The sequence below is a fragment of the Elephantulus edwardii genome, unplaced genomic scaffold, assembly GCF_000299155.1.
Source record: "Elephantulus edwardii isolate Elephantulus edwardi_28Jun2011 unplaced genomic scaffold, EleEdw1.0 scaffold00135, whole genome shotgun sequence".
Classification (NCBI taxonomy): domain Eukaryota; kingdom Metazoa; phylum Chordata; class Mammalia; order Macroscelidea; family Macroscelididae; genus Elephantulus; species Elephantulus edwardii.
The window spans coordinates 7,799,053-7,817,470 of NW_006399885.1; the positions used below are offsets into that span (position 1 = coordinate 7,799,053).

The 18,418-nt window shown below is 43.1% G+C and overlaps 1 protein-coding gene across 2 annotated transcripts in view; it reads left to right on the top strand.

Annotated features, from left to right (window-relative positions):
• ATP8A2 (ATPase, aminophospholipid transporter, class I, type 8A, member 2) overlaps positions 1-18,418 on the top strand; it is a 720,462-nt gene that overhangs the window by 655,918 nt on the left and 46,126 nt on the right. For both annotated transcript variants that reach the window (XM_006894116.1, XM_006894117.1), the window contains one exon: positions 2,304-2,408. In XM_006894116.1, the coding sequence (XP_006894178.1) occupies positions 2,304-2,408 (105 nt within the window). The remainder of the gene's footprint in view (positions 1-2,303; positions 2,409-18,418) is intronic.

Genomic DNA, 18,418 nt, shown 5'->3' on the forward strand with positions numbered 1-18,418 from the left:
AGGATAGAGCAGGGTTTAGGGCTGTTGTGCATAGGGTCGCTATGAGTCGGAAACGACTCGACGGCACATAACAACAACAACAACAACAACCCTTCAAATTGTGTGACCCATTGATTACCTCCCTGCCTGTCCTCTCTCCTCTGTTCCTACCCTCACCCTATTTGGGTTCTCATAAACATTTTACTAGTTATCTTTCTATTTCTACAATCATGGTCTTATACAGTAATTGTCCTCATAGGACTGAGTGAGTTCACTCAGCATAATGCTCTCCTGTTTCTCCCAAGTTAGGTAGTAATATTTCAAAACATTGTTTCTGCATCCTGCATAGTATTCCGTCATGTGAATGTACCACAATTTCTCCATCCATTTGATTGTGGTTGGACATTTGAGCTGTTTCCATGTTCTTGTGATGGTGAATAGTGTTGTTATGAACTCTTTTTTAAGTCTTTAACTGATCAGATGAGGTCAACCCATATTATAGAGGGCCATCTGCTTTACTTAAGGCAAGTGCTTTAGTAACATGTGACTCCTTCATAACAGAGTCTAAACTAGTGCCTGTTGTTTGGGTGGAATCATGCAGGTGAGTTTTGTTCCAGGTTAGAAGGATGACTAAGGGCTATAGTCTTGAGGGTCCCACCAGTCTCTTTTGGATAAATAAGTCTGACCATTCTTAAGTTTTAGAGTTTTGTTCTGCCTTTTCTACTACTCTTTCCGGGATTTTTACTGTGATCCCTTTTAGAGTGGTCAACAGTGGTAGCTGGGTGAAAACCCAGTAGCTAGATACTAGATCTGGAACCCTACCTTGATAATGTTTTATCACCTCCCATAGCTAGCAGGTGACTTGTTAAATGCTTTTTCTTTTTTTCTTTTTTTTACTGTTCCCACCATTAGCTCCCTAATTTTTTCTGAATTCTTTTTACAGCTCCAATTATTTGAAAGGTCCACAGTTGTTGGAAAAATTGCAGGGCATCTGCATCTCAATTTAATTAGGGAAAACGTCCAGGTGGCTGCTGCTAGAGGTCATGAACGAGAATATGAGCAGCAGTAGGTCCACATTCGGTGCACAGAGCAGCTGGCTTTTGTGTTTTGAGGTGGTTCCAGCTGTGAAGGTTTACCTGAGTAACTCTAGTGGGAACCTATTGCAAGAACAATAGAAAATCAGGCCTCACTATTGGTGTTGACTCCACGTTTGAGATCACAGGTATTTCATTAAGACCCTGTACTCTGGCATGCTCTGTAAACCTGTCCCTACTATGAAAGGTGGCTCTTTGACACCAGAAAAGACAAGAACTTACTAACCACTGAGCTCTCTGATCATAGTAAAAGTAAACAATGATGACCATTGAGTTGATTCCAACTCTTAGTGATCCTGTAAGACAGAGTAGAACTACCCTGTACAGTTCCCAAGGCTATATAGTCTTTCCAGAAGCAGACTGCCTTATCTTTTACCCACAGAGAGGCTGGTGGGCTTGAACTGCCAACCTTTAAGATATCAGCAAAATGTTTAACCACTGTTCCACCTTGGTTCTCTGATTACAGTAATGAAAATCAAACCAAACCTATTGCCATGAGTAATAGTGTCTTAGTAGAACTACCACATAGGTTTCCCAAGTGAATCTTTATGGAAATAGTCTACCTTATTTTACCACCATAGAGTGCCTGGTGGGTGTGGACCCCTGACTTTTGGTCAGCAGCTTATTATTTAACCACTTCACCCCCAGGCTTCTCTGATCACAACCCTCCACTGAGTTTCTGAGGCTGGAAACCATTGTGGGAGGAGACTGCTCATCTTTCTCTGTAGAGTAGTTGGTAGATCCAAATTGGCAATCTTTTGGTTAATAGCCTGGTATGCACTACCCTTTGGGTTGACAGCCTCATATGCCACTATGCTACCAAGGCTCCTAAGGGATAGGAAATTCATTCTGGAATCAGGGTTCAAATCACCTTCTGGGTTTCCAGGTGAACAGCTGTACAGATAGATCAGGACTATTCCGTGAGCCCCAGCCTTGTCTTCTGCTCTTCCAGCATGCAGTCCCTACAACGTGGCCCCTGAGCCACATCTATAGGTGAGTGATCATTTGAGATGAGTATCTTTGGAAATCTGGGAGCCTAGTGGAGGGGATGGATCCAATAGGCTTCCCAGGCCTTCTGAAAATGAACTCTATACTCAGCAAAACTTGTGAGTCCCAACCCTCACCCTCAGACAGAGAGTACCCAGTTGTGGCCCTCGAGGAGAGCGAACTATTTTCACAGTTGTGTGGAGTTTATAAATCCTGCTCCTTTTCTTTCTTCCTTATATCCAGGGCCAAGCATACCTGCAAAAAGACCCTGCTGGAGGAGGTGCAGGAGTTGGAAACCAAGTCCAGAGTCATGGGGAAAGCCATGCTCCGGGACACCAATGGCAAGAGGTGGGTGCTCTGTTTTCTCTTTCCCCTTCTACTCCCCCTTCCTCTTCTCTTTTTCCTCCTTCTCAGTTCTCAGCAGGATCCCACAATTCTCACAGTTAAGCATCTTGGCAATTCTGTAAGAATATGGTAACATTGCATTTGAATTCCTACCTGCTCAGTAGCCATATGAAATAGGACTGTCAAGGTTACTAGGTCTGGGGTTGATGTTGGAACTGAGTATCTGTAGACTGCTGCCAAAGGCACAAAGTTTGAAATTTTAACAATATTAACTGAAAGGAAATTTCAGGTTTAGCAGCATTGAAAAGTTACAGTTTTTGTGATCAGTTTCAATCATTCTAACAAAAGATGAGTACATACTAGAAAGATCTGCCTGCTAAGTAATGGCAGAAGCCAAACCCACTGCTGTGGAAATGATTCCCACTCACAGTGACTCTGTAGTGGATTTGAACCATCAGCTTTTGTGTAGCAGTCTGGCACATTACAAATGATGCCACCAGAGCTCCTTAAATAGCACCAGAATAGTAATATTTCATGCAAATGTTGGTACAGTTCACATAATAGATATCTTGCTTATACTTTGATTTCATTGCAATCAATTTTTTTAGATTTTCTTTTTGTTGTAGTTGTTTGTTTTTGCTTTCCTAATGGAGCTGTTTGACTGTTTTTATTTTGTTCACAACCATATGTGAGCTGATTGGATTTGTGGGATTTGCCTAACAATGAGCTGTGGGCTGTGGAAGCCTCTTGTATAGAGCCAGTAGGGACCTGATGGGCAGGCCTGTGTATTTAAGTCAGTTGGGCCCTTGAGCCTGCAACTCTTGTGTCTGGTGTTAATTGTGTTTGGAATGAACATTCTTCTGAGCGGTACAGCACTGGTCTGTCAATTCTCTGTAAGTTGGCATGGTTGTGATGCTGAATGCTGTACGACTGGTGTGTCAAATGCCATAATGGTTACCCATGGTGGACAGTGTTTGGTCGAGCTCCCAGATTAATCTTAAGAAAGGCTTAGAAGCAGGACTGGCATCTACTTCCCAAATGACATGGCTCTGGAAACTCTGTGAACTTAGAGAAATAGCAATAGTTATAAAATCGGGTTCAGGTCTTTTGTTCATAAGGTTGCTATGAGTCATGCTCAGCTCAACAGCACTTAACAACAACAATGGAGCTTAGAAAGAGTATCATATGAACTAGCTCAAAAAAATGAAAGTCACTTTCTCTTTTGCTCCTTCCTCCTGGTACACCAATGCTAAGTATGATTGTTTAATCACACATGTTAAAATATTGTTAGAGTACATTTAATTAAATTGGTATATTAACAGAGGAAACAGACCTGGGCCCAAGAACAATTTATCATGTAATAAGAAACCACTGCTGTCTTAGACATAAAATGTCTCTGGTCAATTATCAAGGACCACTGGTGGAATAGTATGTTTTTTGTTGGACTGCTGACCGAACCATGAGCAGTTCTAATCCATTAATCTCCTGTGGGAGAAGGATAGGCAATCTTTCCCATAAATATTTACAGCTTTGGAAAACCAGTGGAGAGCCATTTAGAATAGGAGAACAGTAGATCTCTTCTGGTTTGTGAACTATGACTCTGCCTCTCCCCTCTGAGTTGCAGAGGAAATCTGTGGCTAACTACTAATGACACTAAATATTTCTAGAAATTGCCACTTTGAGTTTGGTTTTGTATCTTGTACTGTCTTTTATAGACACACTTCATTTTATTGTATGAAGTATTATTGCAACTTACAGATACTGTGTTTTTCCAACAAATTAAGAGTTTGTGGTGACCCCACATCAAGCAAGTTCTATCAGAGCCATTTTTTAAAGCAGCCTGTGTGATCTTACATCTCTGTGTCACCTTTTGTTATTCTTGAACTTTTCACTTTTTCATAATATTATTGCACACATAACTTGGCAGCATAGTGTGTCATATCCACCGACGGTGTTGTAGAAGAAAAATTAGATTGATAGCCTCAGAAAGCCAGTTGAGGGCTGCTTTAGGTCAGAAGAGATTCAGCAACAGTAGGTTGGCTTTGGTTTGGGATATTTCACATACAATAGATAACTTGGAAGTATATTGTAGATACTAAAAATATGCTAATAGATGCTCAGAGAGCTTTGGTGGTCTAATGGTAAGAAGCTGTGCTGCAATACAGAAGGTTTACAGTTCAACTCCACCAGCTGCCGTGCGGGAAGAAGATGGGTAGTGTCCTCTTGCACAATTAGCTGCCTCTGAAAACCTGCTGGAGGGTCCTGCTCAATGGCACACAACAACAACAGTAGATCCTTACATGAGTTTACCTTTGTTTTCAATAGTACACACTTAATAGGTACTTTTAACATAACTTTTATATATGCACTGTGGAACTAAAAAAATTGTATGGATAGCATTATTGTGATATTTGCTTATTAGTTGTTTGGGGTTGGTTGTTTTTGTGTTGTTTTTTTTTTTTTTAGAGAAAGAATTCAAACATTTTGAGAAGCATGAGCTAATAATATTGTTTCAAAGTACCTTAGATACTTTAGGAGCAGGATTGTGGAATATGGTTTTGGTATTATGGTTTTGTGTATATTTATCTTATTTTTTCATTCATTGTTCATCAAATATTCATAGAAGGAGTGGTATCCACTTCCTAAACAATATGCCTCTGGAAACTCTATGAACTTTGATAAGTGACAATAGTTATAGAAAGGCTTCAAGGGGAGCTCTGGTGGCCTAGTGGTAAGGAGTGGCAACTACAATCCCAGAGGCGCACGGTTCAAATCCAGCAGATGCTCTGCCGGGGAAGGAGGGACAATCTCCTCCTGTATCAGTCAGATCTGATTTGACGGTACAGTCACACAAAAATAATAAAAGAAAAAAAATTTTAAAAAAAGAAATAAAGGCTTCAGGCCTTTTTTTCATAGGGTTGCTGTGAGTCATGCTCACCTCAATGGCAATCAACAACAAGAAGACAAAATGACTACTTTCCCTAAACTTAGTATCACCACTGCATTTACATTGAGAGAAAACTACTGGAAATACAAGCTGGGTTTAGAAGAGGTCATGGCACTAGGGATATTATTGCCAATGCTAGATGGATCTTTTCAGAAAGCAGAGAGTACCAGAGGAATGTCTATCTGTGTTTCATTGACTGTGCAAAGGCATTTGACTGTGTAGATCACAATAAATTGTGGCTAACCTTGAGGAAAATGGGAATTTCATTGATCGTGCTTATATGAAACCTGTACTTGGACCAAGAAGCAGTCCTCAGAACAGAGCAAAGAAACACTGCATGGTTCAAAATCAGGAAGGGAGTGTGTCAGGGATGCATCCTGTCTCCATGCCTTTTCAATCTTTATGCAGAATAGATCATTTAGGAGGCAAGGCTTTATGAGAAGTGTGGCATCAAGATTGGAGGAAGACTCATTAACAACCTACAATATGAAGATGATAAAACCTTGCTTGCTGAAACTGAGGAAGACTTGAAACACTTGCTGCAAAAGGTCAAGAACTGTAGTCTTCAGTATGAATTGAAGCTCAACATCAAGAAGACAAATATTCTCACCACTAGGACAATTGGCAGCACACACCATAAAGATGGAGAAGAGACTGAGGTTGTTAGCAATTACAGCTTGCTCTGATCCACAATCAACTCTCTTAACACCAGCAATCAGGAAATCAAAAGATGAATTGAATTGGGAAAATCTGCTGTTATAGTCTTCTCCAGAGTACTGAAGAGCAACGATGACATTCTTTGAGACCTAAAGCATCAACAGTTCTTAGACCTCACAGTATTGGAGCAACCCTGGCCAACTATCTATAATAAATGTTTAAAACTCTACAAAATACATATCAATCTTAATAACTGTTATGCTTGATAAGTACAAGCAGCTTTACTGTATTTGAAAACAATTCACAGACTCAAGAATATCTCAAGAATTGCCATGGACACATACCATTTCCTCCAAGGTCATAGTTGCTTCCAAATACCAAATTCTATAAAAGAATCTCAAAGCAAACTTCTGAAACTCTGTTCAGACCTTTTGCAGGAAAGAATACATGTAACATGGTATAAGAATACGTGTGTTTTGGTTTTTTTTTTAGAATACGTTTTGATGTTTCATGAGGCTGAAGTTCTTAAAAGACACTAATAACACCCACTGCTATCAAGTCTATTCCAACTCATGGTCACCCTCCCCACTGAGCTTTCAAGCCTATAAATCTTTTGGCAGAGACCACCTCATTTTCTCCTGTGAAGCGGCTGGTGAATGCCAACTGTAAACTTTCAGTTAGCTGCCCAGCATTTCATGTACTTTAACCAGCAAGGCTCTTTCAAAGCAGAGTTGACGTGAAGTAAGTCACTGTCCAATCTTGGAGGCTGTCTGGTTGTAGAGATCAAAGAGGGCTTTAGGTTGGAGACCAGCCTGTGAGCAGGGCTTTGAGGATGTGGAGGACTTGAGCAGACAGGAAGGACCAGAGTACGATTCTGGTAGATGGAGCCAGAATGGTGTTCAGGGGTAGGACAGTGCACATTTGGAGGGCCGAGTGACGTTCCACAGAGACGCTGATCCTGAATTTGAAACCTGCCTTAGCTACTGACCTTAGAAGACAGATGGAATGTGCTTGAAGCTGCCCCTTCACCTGCCGTTCACACGTAGCTGTTGAGTTGGATCTGACTCACTGCTGACCTTCCAGCGAATTTCTGGGGCTTTAAATCACATGGGAGGAAATTGCTCCTTTCTCCCATGGAGCCACAGGTGACTTCAAATGGTCAGAGAAGCATGGACGTCGGGTTGGCCCCTGTGGACCACACCACCAGGCTTGGCCCAGCTTGACTTGTGTAGTAACCTGACCTTGTGCACAACACATTGCAGCACTGCACAGTCCTGCTGCATCGCCACAACCAGCAGGCAGCCAAGTGCATTGGTGTGGACACTGTGTTTGTGTATTCAGAGAACCTTCCAACCTCAGGGGCCCAGCTTCCAGCACTGTAATAGACACTGTTATGTTGTGACTCATAGGGTTTTCAGCACTTGATATTTGGACACAGATCGCCAGGCCTTTTTTCCTAGTCTTTCTCAGTCTGGAAGTTCCATTGAAGATTACTCATCATGAGAAACTATACTGGCACTTGAACTAGTGGTGGCACAGCTCCCAGCATCACTCACCGGGAAGCCACTGTGGTGTGGCAATCCGACAGACAAGTGGTGATACACAAGATTGCTCATTCCATATTTGATTAAAACCCCTGCCATCAAGTCAGACTCCTAAGGACGCTTGTAGGACAGGGTAGACCGCCTCCCCTCCAGCAGTTGTCAGAGGCTGTAATCTTGGTGACCTAATGGCAAGAAGCTGCACTGCACTCTCAAAGGTGTGCAGTTCAAATCCACCTGCTGCTCTGTGGGAGAAGGATGGGCAATCTCCTCTCTTGCAATTAACTGCCTCTAAAACCCCACCAGAGTCAGCTATGGGTCGGTTCTGACTCGATGGCACACAATAACAATAGTCTTTATAGAAACAGCCTGTCTTCTCTTTCTCGTCAGAGCAGCTGATGAGCTCGAACCACAGATCTTTCACATAGTGGCCCAGCACGTAACCCACTATGCCACCAGAGCTTCAATATGTAGGTTAGAGTTTATAGGACATTATGTATAGCACAGCATGTTGCCTGATTCATGGCATGAATGCAACATGTAGGCTATTGATCTTTATTTGGCTGGACAGAATTGACATTTAAGGGTGCTACAGACCATACCAAAGAGATAGATTTATCATTACTTATGGAGAAAAAGAATGGACATAATGAAAACAAAGTCATGTGTGCAGTTCAGAATCACTGCTAAGTCTTTAAATATGTGTCAAGAGAATCAGAGTTTCATTGTGGTTTCCTTCCCTCTACTATTTAAAATCATCTCTGGTTACTTCTGGTTCTTTTGAATAATCTCTACAATGTGTGTGTGTGTACGTACTCTTATTTATTTATCCTTTGTCCCTTTCCCTCTCTTGGAAGCAGGAGTGTCATTCACTTCCATAATAGCTTGCCTCTAGAAACCCTATGAACCTGGAGAAAGGACGAAAGTTATACAGTCATCCAGGACTTTTGTTCATAGGGTCACTATGAGTCGCCTACGACTCGACAGCACTTAACAACAGCAACAACCCTTTCCCTCTCAGGGAATATTGATAGCATAGTAGGTTAAGTGTTAGGCTATGAACCAATAGGTCATGAGTTCAAATCCATCACCCTTTCCCTGAAAGATGAGCAGTCCCCTCACATAAACATTCATAGCCCTCAAAACTTGATGGAGTGTTGCCCCAAGTTGTAATCAACTTGATGGCAGGGGGCTTGTTTCTAGTTTGGATTCCTTTCACTCCAGTTTCCGTGCCTCTCTTCACGTAGAGGATTCCTAAGCAGAAGCTCTTGGGGGCCCCATCCCACCCCTCCTCAGCACACTCACACCTCTTCTTTCCCTCCTGATCCCTCTCAGCTTTTCTGGGTGGTCCATCTGCACAGGAGATAATGGCAGTTGCAGTCTGCAGGAGAGGCCTGTGGTTATTGTGCTGTTATCACCTTTGTTTGCAGCCTTCACACTTGTCTGTATTCCTGGTGCTGGGGTTGGGGTAGGGGTGGGGGGGAGGCTCAGGCAAAGTAGACTGCCCTGTGGGGTTAGGTGGGTTTTCCTGTCATTTTTTGGGAATACTGTGCAGACTCCCTTCTTGAGAGACCCCAATTTAAAAAAACCACTAAATTAACTTCCACCTCATTGTTAAGTCAGCGCTCCCTCAAAGTGTCCTATAGCACACACAGAGAACTGCAGCATCGGGTTTCCAAGGCTGTAAATCTTCACACGCCACTGCCTTCGGGTTATTCATAGTATAGTCCTGGTTCGTGCTGTACTGCCATCAGATTTTCTGAGGCTGTACGTCAGCGTCACAGGAGACTGCCCATCTTTCTCCATTAGAGTTAAGGAACCCGTGACCTTTCAGTTAGCAGGGCAACATGGACATATTATCAGGACTCAGTCCCTGGATAAGGATGTCAAGCTTGGAAAGTAGACGGTCAGCCGAAGAGAGGAAGACCCTCAGGGAGCTGGACAGACACAGTGGCTATGGCAGTGGGTGTGAGCACAGAAGGGAGGGTGAGAAGGCAGGGTCAAACAGAGTGTTGTTCTGTTGTGTATGGGGTTGCTTCAAACCAGAGTTGACTCAATAGCACCTAACAACAAAGTCTTCTGAAGGCAAACTTTCTCCTGCAGAGTGGCAGGTGGGTTTGAACTACCAACCTTTTAGTTGGCTGCCTAGTTCTTAGCCACTGTGCTGCTCAGGCTTACTCACTCCCCACATCCACACCACATTTCCATTTGCATCCACACCACAATTTCATTTGCTTGTATTTCTCTTTCTAGCTGGAAGCCTGGCATGCCACAGACTCTCCATAAATATTTATTGACTCATTGACTGAGATCACAAAAGCCCGGTGAGATGGGGATGAGAAAAGGCAGCTGAGTCCGCATTACTGCCTTGTCAGTCAGCACTGTGGTTCTCTGCTGTCCAGGGTCTTAGCTCAGGGAAAGTCTCCACACAAATGTGAAGAGGGATATAAATGTTTACTTGTCTTCAGGATAGTTTATCTCATCACTTTAGACTAGAAATGACTTTGAAATAAAGAGGCAGAGAAGGATATGTGCAGTACTATGATTATCCTCCCCGACAAGCAAAGGAGCCCATTACAACATGTGGTTAGGAACCATCCATTCAGCTTCAACCCATAGTGACCGCAGGTAAAATAGAACAAGACCATGTCCCATCCTGTAGCACCCTCAAACGTGACTCTGCGTTACAGTCCATCAGCAGGCACTGTGTCAGTCTGTCTTGTTGGACGTCTTCTTTTTCAATGATTCTCTATTTTGCCAGCCACATCCCTCTCCAGGGGCTGGTCTCTGCTGATAATGTGTGTAAAACATGTGAGACTAAGTCTTGCAATCCTTGCATCCAGGGGGCACATAAGCTGCATGTCTTACAAGGAGGATATTTGTTCGTTCTGCAGTATGTGGTATTCTTTACCAACACCAGAGTTCAAAGTCAGCAGTTCTTCTTTGGTCTTATTCATTGTTTAACTTTCACAACAAATAAGACATTTTAGTTGAAATTTCAAATTGGAAATACCACAGCTTGGGTCAGGTACAGCTTAGTCTTTATAAAGATGATCTTAAAAACTTGGAAATAAAAAGATGGTCCTTCCCAAACCCCAGGGCCTCCCTGCGTCCTTGTGCTCTATCTCAGCTACCTAGGTGTCCTCAGCATTCCCAGCCACACGAAGGACTACCGAGCTCAGTTCTCAAAGTTTCTTCTTGTATCCCTATTGGTGGGTTGCCATCAAACATTTTCAAGCCTACAGGGATTATTCTATCAGGTGTTTACAACTGATCTTTTTTTTTTTTTTTTTAGTTTATATTAATGAATGTTTACAGAGACTTTGGATTTCCATTCATTCAGAGTTGCACACTTTCCTCCCTCCCTGACCACCTCTCCCCCCTCCCCAGTTCACTTTTCTCTTTGAAATGTTTAAAAAATATTCTTTCATTCTTATACAATCCTCCTGCCCCCAGTCCTCTCCACTATGCAGCTTTCATTCTGGACACTTTTCATGACTATAATATCTAATCATACATTCTTCCTAAATAGTTCTCACAACTGATCTTTCTGAAGCAGATCATCAGTCCTTTCTTCTGAAGCCTCTCTGGGTTGCCTCTGAGCATCCAATCTTTTGGCCAGTAATCAAGCACATAACCATTTGTGTCACCTAGACACCATGAAAGGATCCCTTCACCCCTTTACTATCTACTCAATTCCAACTCAATTGTGACCCCGTAGGACAAAGTAAAATTGTCCCATAGAGTTTCTAAAGCCCTAATCCTAGTTTTACAAGTGTTCAGGTCTTTCATTAATTAGGTCACTATGAGTCGTCTATGACTCAACGACACTTAACAACAACAGCATAGAGAGAGATCAGTAGGCTTAGTGGACAGAAAGTGATGCTACCAAGCCAAAGGTGGATGATTTTAATCTGCAGCCCAGTTTTGGTTTTGGTCAAACATTCTTCTATAGCACTGGTCTGTCAATTTGCTGCACAGAGGTAACTTGTGGTTAGTGTGAAGCAGAACACTGTGACACTGATGTGTCAAATATGATAATGGTTACCCATGGTGGACAGTGTCTGGTGGAGCTCCCCGATTAAAACAAGCTTGGAAGCAGGAGTGGCATCCACTTCTGAAATAGCTTGCCAGGAGTTCAGTTCTTTTGTTCATTGGGTCACTGTGAGTCATCTACGACTCGATGGCACTTAACAACAACAACAATCCTGACAGAGGAGAGCTCTGGTGGCCTAGTGGTAAGGAAGTACGCTGCATTCCGTAAGGCAGGCAGTTTGAATCTGCCAGCTAGTCCTTGGAAGAAGGATGCACAGTCTCCTCCGATGTGATTAACTACCTCTGAAAACCCACCAGAGGGTCAGCAGTGGGCCAGCTGGACTCCACAGTACTCAGCACCACCAATCCTTCCAGAAGCGACTGCCTCGTCTTCCTCCCACAGAGAAACTGATGGACCCAAACTATCAACCTTTGAGTTAGCAGACAAGTGCTTAGATGAGCCAGATGAATCAAATGATTCTTAACCACTGCTGTTGGGTCAGTCCAGTCTCATGACAATGTTCCAGTGGTTTTTTGAGGATGTCAATCTTTACAGGAAGAGAGTGCTCATCCTCCTACCAGAGAGTAGATGGTACACCACACCACTAGCGCTCCCTTATGATTTTTTTATTGATTTTAATAAAAGTTTACAGAAAAGTAGAAAAGTTGGATTTTCATTTATTAGTGGTTACATGTTTTCCTCCTTACACACCCCCAGTTCACTTTTCTTAAAAAAGTCATTCATTGTTCCATAATTTCTACCCTTCCCTCGCCATCCCTCCCTCGGTTCACTTTGCTATACACCTCTTATTCTGGATTGATGTCATACAAATAATGCCTAATCATATACTCCTTTAAAACAGCTCTTTCCTTCATCTCTTCCAGTTCTGTGTCATCAAGTACCTTGCAACTCATAGCGACCCTGTATACGTCAGCTCTTAACCCTGCTCTACCCTGTGGCAATCTTATTGTCTCTGCCACACCTACTACCATTACCCCAGTCAATGAGTCAATCCATCTCATCAAGGGTCTTCCTTTCTTGCGCTGTCCTTCCATCCTCCCAAGCATGATGTCCCTCTCCAAGGACTGGTCCCTCCTTACAACATGAACAAAGTATGTCAGATGAAGCTTCAGAATCCTTGCTTCCAAGAAGCCAGCTGGTTTCACCCTTTCCAAGATGAACTTGTTTGCTGTCCTAGCCGTCTATGATATACTCACAGGGTGCTAGTTAGTATTTTCATCGCATACTCTATCCATTTCTAAGGGATCTCTAGTGGCCTAGTGGTAAGAAGCTGTGCTGCAATCCCAAAAGACACACAGTTCAAATCCACCAGCTGGTCTTCGTGAGAAAGATGGGCAGTCTTCTCTCATGTGATTTACTGCTTCTGAAAACCCACTGGAAGGTCAGCTGTGAATCAGTTCTGACTTGACTGTACACAACCATCACCCATCTGTCTCAGAAATCTTGACCAAGATGAAGCAGAGAATCCTCCTGTTCAGGGCATATCCACTGCCTTCAAGTTGAATCCATCTCACAGTGCCCTCCACTGAGATTCCAAAGCTGTAAATTCTGATGAGAGGAGACTGCCCATCTCTGTCCCAAGGGGCAGCTGGTGAATTCAAACTGCCAACTCTTCTACTAGCAGATTGATATGTAACACACTATGCCACCAGGATTCATAGTCTTTTGTATAAAACCAAGCATACTGTATAAATTATTATTTCATGCATGTCTGAAAAAATGAGTTCCTTTTTTTGGTGTATTTTGGTAATATGTTTCCCCTGTTTATTTCTGGAGTATAATTCATGCTGACTTTTCTAGTGGGGGTGGGGGAAGCCAAGCAATTAAAAAAAAAAAAACCAAACCCATTATCCATGGTCACTTCCCTTACAAACAGTATTTAAATAAATGCCTAAAATGCCATGTAAGATAATGGAGTTGCTTTTTGTCTCTCACCAGCAAGGCTGTGGGCTCTTCTTTCACTTAAGTGCTTTTCTCCCAAGTATAACTTGCTCTATGTTCTTGGTAAAAAATAGGCTGTGGGCTTTTCTTTCACTTAAGTGTTTTTCTCCCAAGTATAACTTGCTCTATGTTCTTGGTAAAAAATAGGCTGTGGGCTTTTCTTTCACTTAAGTGTTTTTCTCCCAAGTATAACTTGCCCTATGTTCTTGGTAAAAAGCAGCCATGGACTGGATCCTCTTATCTCTCCTTGATTTGTATTGTCCGGGAACACGGCAGCCTGGACTTTGATGGCTGTGGTTGGTCAACCAGCCAGCCTGCGGCCCCTTGGGGACACTGGGGGGAGATCTGATTTAGCTCTGTGTGCACCTTCGAGTGTCTGGTTACAGTGTGGAGGTCGGAGCTCTGGAAATTCTAATTGAGGGTCATCTGCTGAGAATATGGGGAAGGTGCCTGAAACTCATCAAGATCCTCACAGGAGCCAAAGATTACCCCACCGCCTTTTCCCACTGCTTGCTTGAAAACCAATTTTGTTAAAAACAGAAACTCAACTGAAAAAAAAAAAATTCTTCCATTATGCTTTGATCTTTAAGTCAAACTCATCTGAGCTTTAAAATAGTGTCCAGGGATCTGAGCTGCTGCTGTCACAGACCCTTCTGAAGTCAGAGTTTGTACCACTGCTGAATCAGAGACAGACACCAAGAAACCCAAAAGTCTGAGAGACGCTGACTTGAAAAGTTGTGCAGATGCATCAGAGTCAACTTCACAGCAGTGGGTTCAGGTTCTTGTTTTGTTTTCCATATTATTTTTCTGCTTTATATAGTTTCCAGGTAAATATAGACTGTGGATCATGTGTGTCTCAACGTCCCCTTTGTCTCCCTCCTCATACCATCCCACAGTGCTCTCCTAAAATATCCAGGAGTGTTTTCTAAGTGAGCAGGACAGGAAATGATGGCATCCACTGAGCTCACCTTTCCGGGCCAGGTGCAAGTGTCTGCATCCCTCACCTGGTTAAAATCGACCTCATTTCCAGCTGTGTTTGCTCCCTCTTTGTGTTGAGGTGAGTTGGAGACTTTGGAGACAAACAGATTCAAGTTGCAATCCAAGTCCTGCCACTCACCAGCTGTGTGTCCTTGACTGGGTGATTCTCTTTCTCTGAATTTGAGACTTCTCGTTTGAGTTTTTAAATGGAATAAAACCCACTGCCTTCAAGTTTATACTGGCTCTTAGAAAGCTTATGGACAGAGTAGAACTGCCTATTGGGCTTCCAAGGCCATGCTCTTTAAGGAAAGTGCTTTGATGGCCAAAAGGTATAGAAGATTGAGCTGCTAACCAGAAAAGGTTGAGGGTTGGAATCCACCAGTAGCTTTGCAAGGGAAAGATGGGCTGCCTCCTTCAGTTAAGATTTATAGCCTTAGAAACCCAACAGAGGGTCACTCAGATGAGTCAGAATTGACCCAGAGACAGTGGATTTAATCTTACAGAAGTAGCCTGCCTTATCTTTCTTCCATAGACTTTTCTAGTGGGTTGGAACCATTGACCTTTTCATTAGCAGCTGAATTCTTTAACTATTACACTGCAGGGGTCCGTTAAATAACACTATGCATGTTAAATCTGTAGCACATGTCAACAATCAGAAAGTGTTCATACTCACCTAGTCCAAGCTGAAAAGCTGAGGAGCAATCAGATTTCACTGAGCATTTTCAGACATGTCAGTTTTCCCAGAGCACATAGCTATTTCTGAGTGAGGTTGTAAATACAATAGACGCTCTGATGTGTCTTATCTGTATACACATCCTGGGTACCTTGCTTTGTTGTTGCTATCAGGTGTCCTCAAGGCAGCTTCAATGCTATGTACTACTGAGCAAAACCTTGCCCAATTCAGTACCATTCACACAGTCTCTGCCCTATTTAAACTCATTGTTGCAGCCACTGTGACAATGCATCTCATTCAAGGTCATCTTATTTTTCTGAAGCTCCTTTTTCCCAACTAGGAACTGACCCCTCCTGATAACATGCCTAAAGTTCATGAGATATAATCCCACCATCCAGGCATCTACGGCAGACACTGACTGCACTTTTTCCAAGATAGATCTTTTGACACTCCATAATAGTATGTTCAGTGTTTTTTGACAACACGAGGATTGAAGTTGTCAAGGATTTCATTTTACTTGGACCCACTGACAACACATATCAAGTAATAGTAAAAAACCAAAATAAAATATATTATGTTGGGCAAATCTGCTAGCAAGAATGCCTTTAAAGTGCTAAAGAGCAAGGATGTCACCTTAAAGACTAAGGTACCCTGATCTAAGGCATAGTATTTTCAACTACTTCATATATTTATGAGAGTTGGGTAGTGAATAAGGAAGACTGAAGAATTGTTGTGGTTCCTTAGTCTAGGATAAAAGACAGAGACCCACAGAGTCCCCTAGTACATCAGAATAGAGCTAGCCAATCCAGAGGTGGGTTGGATTGTCTGGGGGCAGGGTGTAGGAGGGTGTCTCAGTCAAATTTCTGAGTTTGTGAGTCAGTCTTTGACTTACTACTTCAGCAAGCACCTCCTTACAGATAAGAAGGGGCCTCCAGTCCAGATCTGTCTCCTCTACCCCAGGTTTTCTTGCCAAGTCACCCCACTTGGATGTCCATCTTAAATGTAGTGCAACCAAAGCCAGATCACAGCTCTTTCCCCTAAGAATCAACCATTCACTCAAGGTTCTCTGGTCCCATGAGTAATGCAATTCTTCCCAATCCTTGACAGTGCCGTTGAACTTGCCGTGGGTGGAATCATATTGGAACATATAGACCATGTAGTTGAGGTCAATGAAGGGGTCATTGATGGCAACAACATCCACTTTGCCAGAGTGAAAAGCAGCCATGGTGACCAGGCGCCCAATGCGGCCAAATCCGTTTACTCCGACCTTCATCATCGTGTCTCAGGGATGCGGCTGAGGCTGCACAAGAAGAGAGGGCAATCTGAATCGACGAGGAGCAGAGAGCCAATTCTTCCCAATCCTGAGACTCATTCTTGTAACTATCTTTATTCTTCCTCGGTCTTCTCATCCAGCTGGCTGCAAGGTCTTTTCATGTTCTTATAAATAGCCCACATTTCCATTCCTGCTGTTCCTTCTTACTCATACAGTGATCTAACTGGTCCTCCCACTGTAGTGCCTCTCTTTCTTCCCTCCCTCTTCCCCTAGCAATGAGCTTGTTACAGTGGGGTTTTGGTTCCTGTTTGTGCCTATGTGAATCTCAGCCTCCTTCTCTGTCTCAGGCTAGTGCTCTGTGTTGGCCTCTCCTCTCAGCTGGTGATATACACTTGTATCACTGCCAGTTGGGGGTGGAAGGACAAGTTTGTCGTGATGTACTGGGCAAACACTGGGTGCCCAGGATTAATGAGAGGGACCCTTGTTCTGGAGGAGCCCAGGACTAAAGAGACATGCCCATGCCTGTGCAGTCCTTGGAACAAATGTTCCTTATGAACCACTCCAGAGTTGTCATTTCCTGACACACTCTTCACAGTGCTTAGATGATTGAGGGGTTTATTTTTTTCTGGTGGTCCAGTCCATGGGGAGTTGTGATGAACCCTAAGGCAGCACCTGTCTGACACCTCCAAATCCACATCTCAAAGGGGGAAGGATGGGCAATCTCTTCCCATATGATTGATAGCCTCCAAATGCCCACTACGGGCTCAGCTATGAGTCAGTTCCAACTCAAGGACAATGACAATGTGAGTATATATATGATTAAATAAAAGCTAATATAGTATCAACAATCTGCGTTATGCAGATGACACAATCCTGCTTGCTGAAACTGAGGAGGACCTGAAGCGCTTGCTGCAGAAGGTCAAGGAGTGCAGCCTCCAATATGGATTGAGGCTCAATATCAAGAAGACAGGGATTCTCACCGCTGGACCAATTGGCAGCATCAGGATGGATGAAGAAGAGATTGAGATTATTCACAGCTTTAGTTTGCATGGCTCCACAGTCAACACTCTTGGCACCAGTAGCCAGGAAATTGAAAGACGTATTGCAATGGGAAAGTCTGCTGTTAGGGACCTTTCCAAAGTTCTGAAGAGCAATAATAGTGTCTCTCTGGAGACTAAGGTGTGTGTGATACAGGCCATAGTCTTTGCAATCACTTGTTATGCATCAGAGAGTTGGACAATGACTAGGGAGGAGAGAAGGAGAATTGATGCCTTTGAGCTGTGGTGCTGGAGAAGAGTATTGAGGGTACCATGGACTTCCAGATTCATCCTGGAAAAGGTTAAACCAGGTAGTTCCTTGGAGGCAAGGATTCTGAGGCTCCGTCTAACATACTTTGGACATGTTGGAAGGAGGGACTGGTCCTTGGAGAGGAACATCATGCTTGGGAGGGTGGAGGGGCAGTGCAGGAGGGGAAGACCCTCTATGAGGTAGATTGATTCAGTGACTGGGGTAATTGGGATGGGTGTGTTGGAGACAGTGCGATTGTCACAGGACAGAACAGAGTTTAGGGCTGTTGTACATAGGGTTGCTGTGAGTCTCCAGTGACTCGATGGCACATAACAACAACAATAACAACAATATGATTTGTGAACTTGGGCTCAAATTTTTTAGATAAAGGGGGGGGGGAAGTACAGTCTAGAGGACCCTGTGGGACAGTTTTACTCTGGCATATTAGGTTGCTACAAGTAAAAATTTACTTTACAGTAAATAATATAGCATTACTATTTACTGTCACAATTTTAATAGTTATAACAAAAATATTATTATCATGAACTGAGGCCTTGCCTGGCAGATATAATAGTGAATATACAATGGACTGCAGGAGAAAAAACAGGTTTGTCCTGGAAAGGGTGAAACAAGGTTCCTCCTTGGAGGCAAGAATTCTG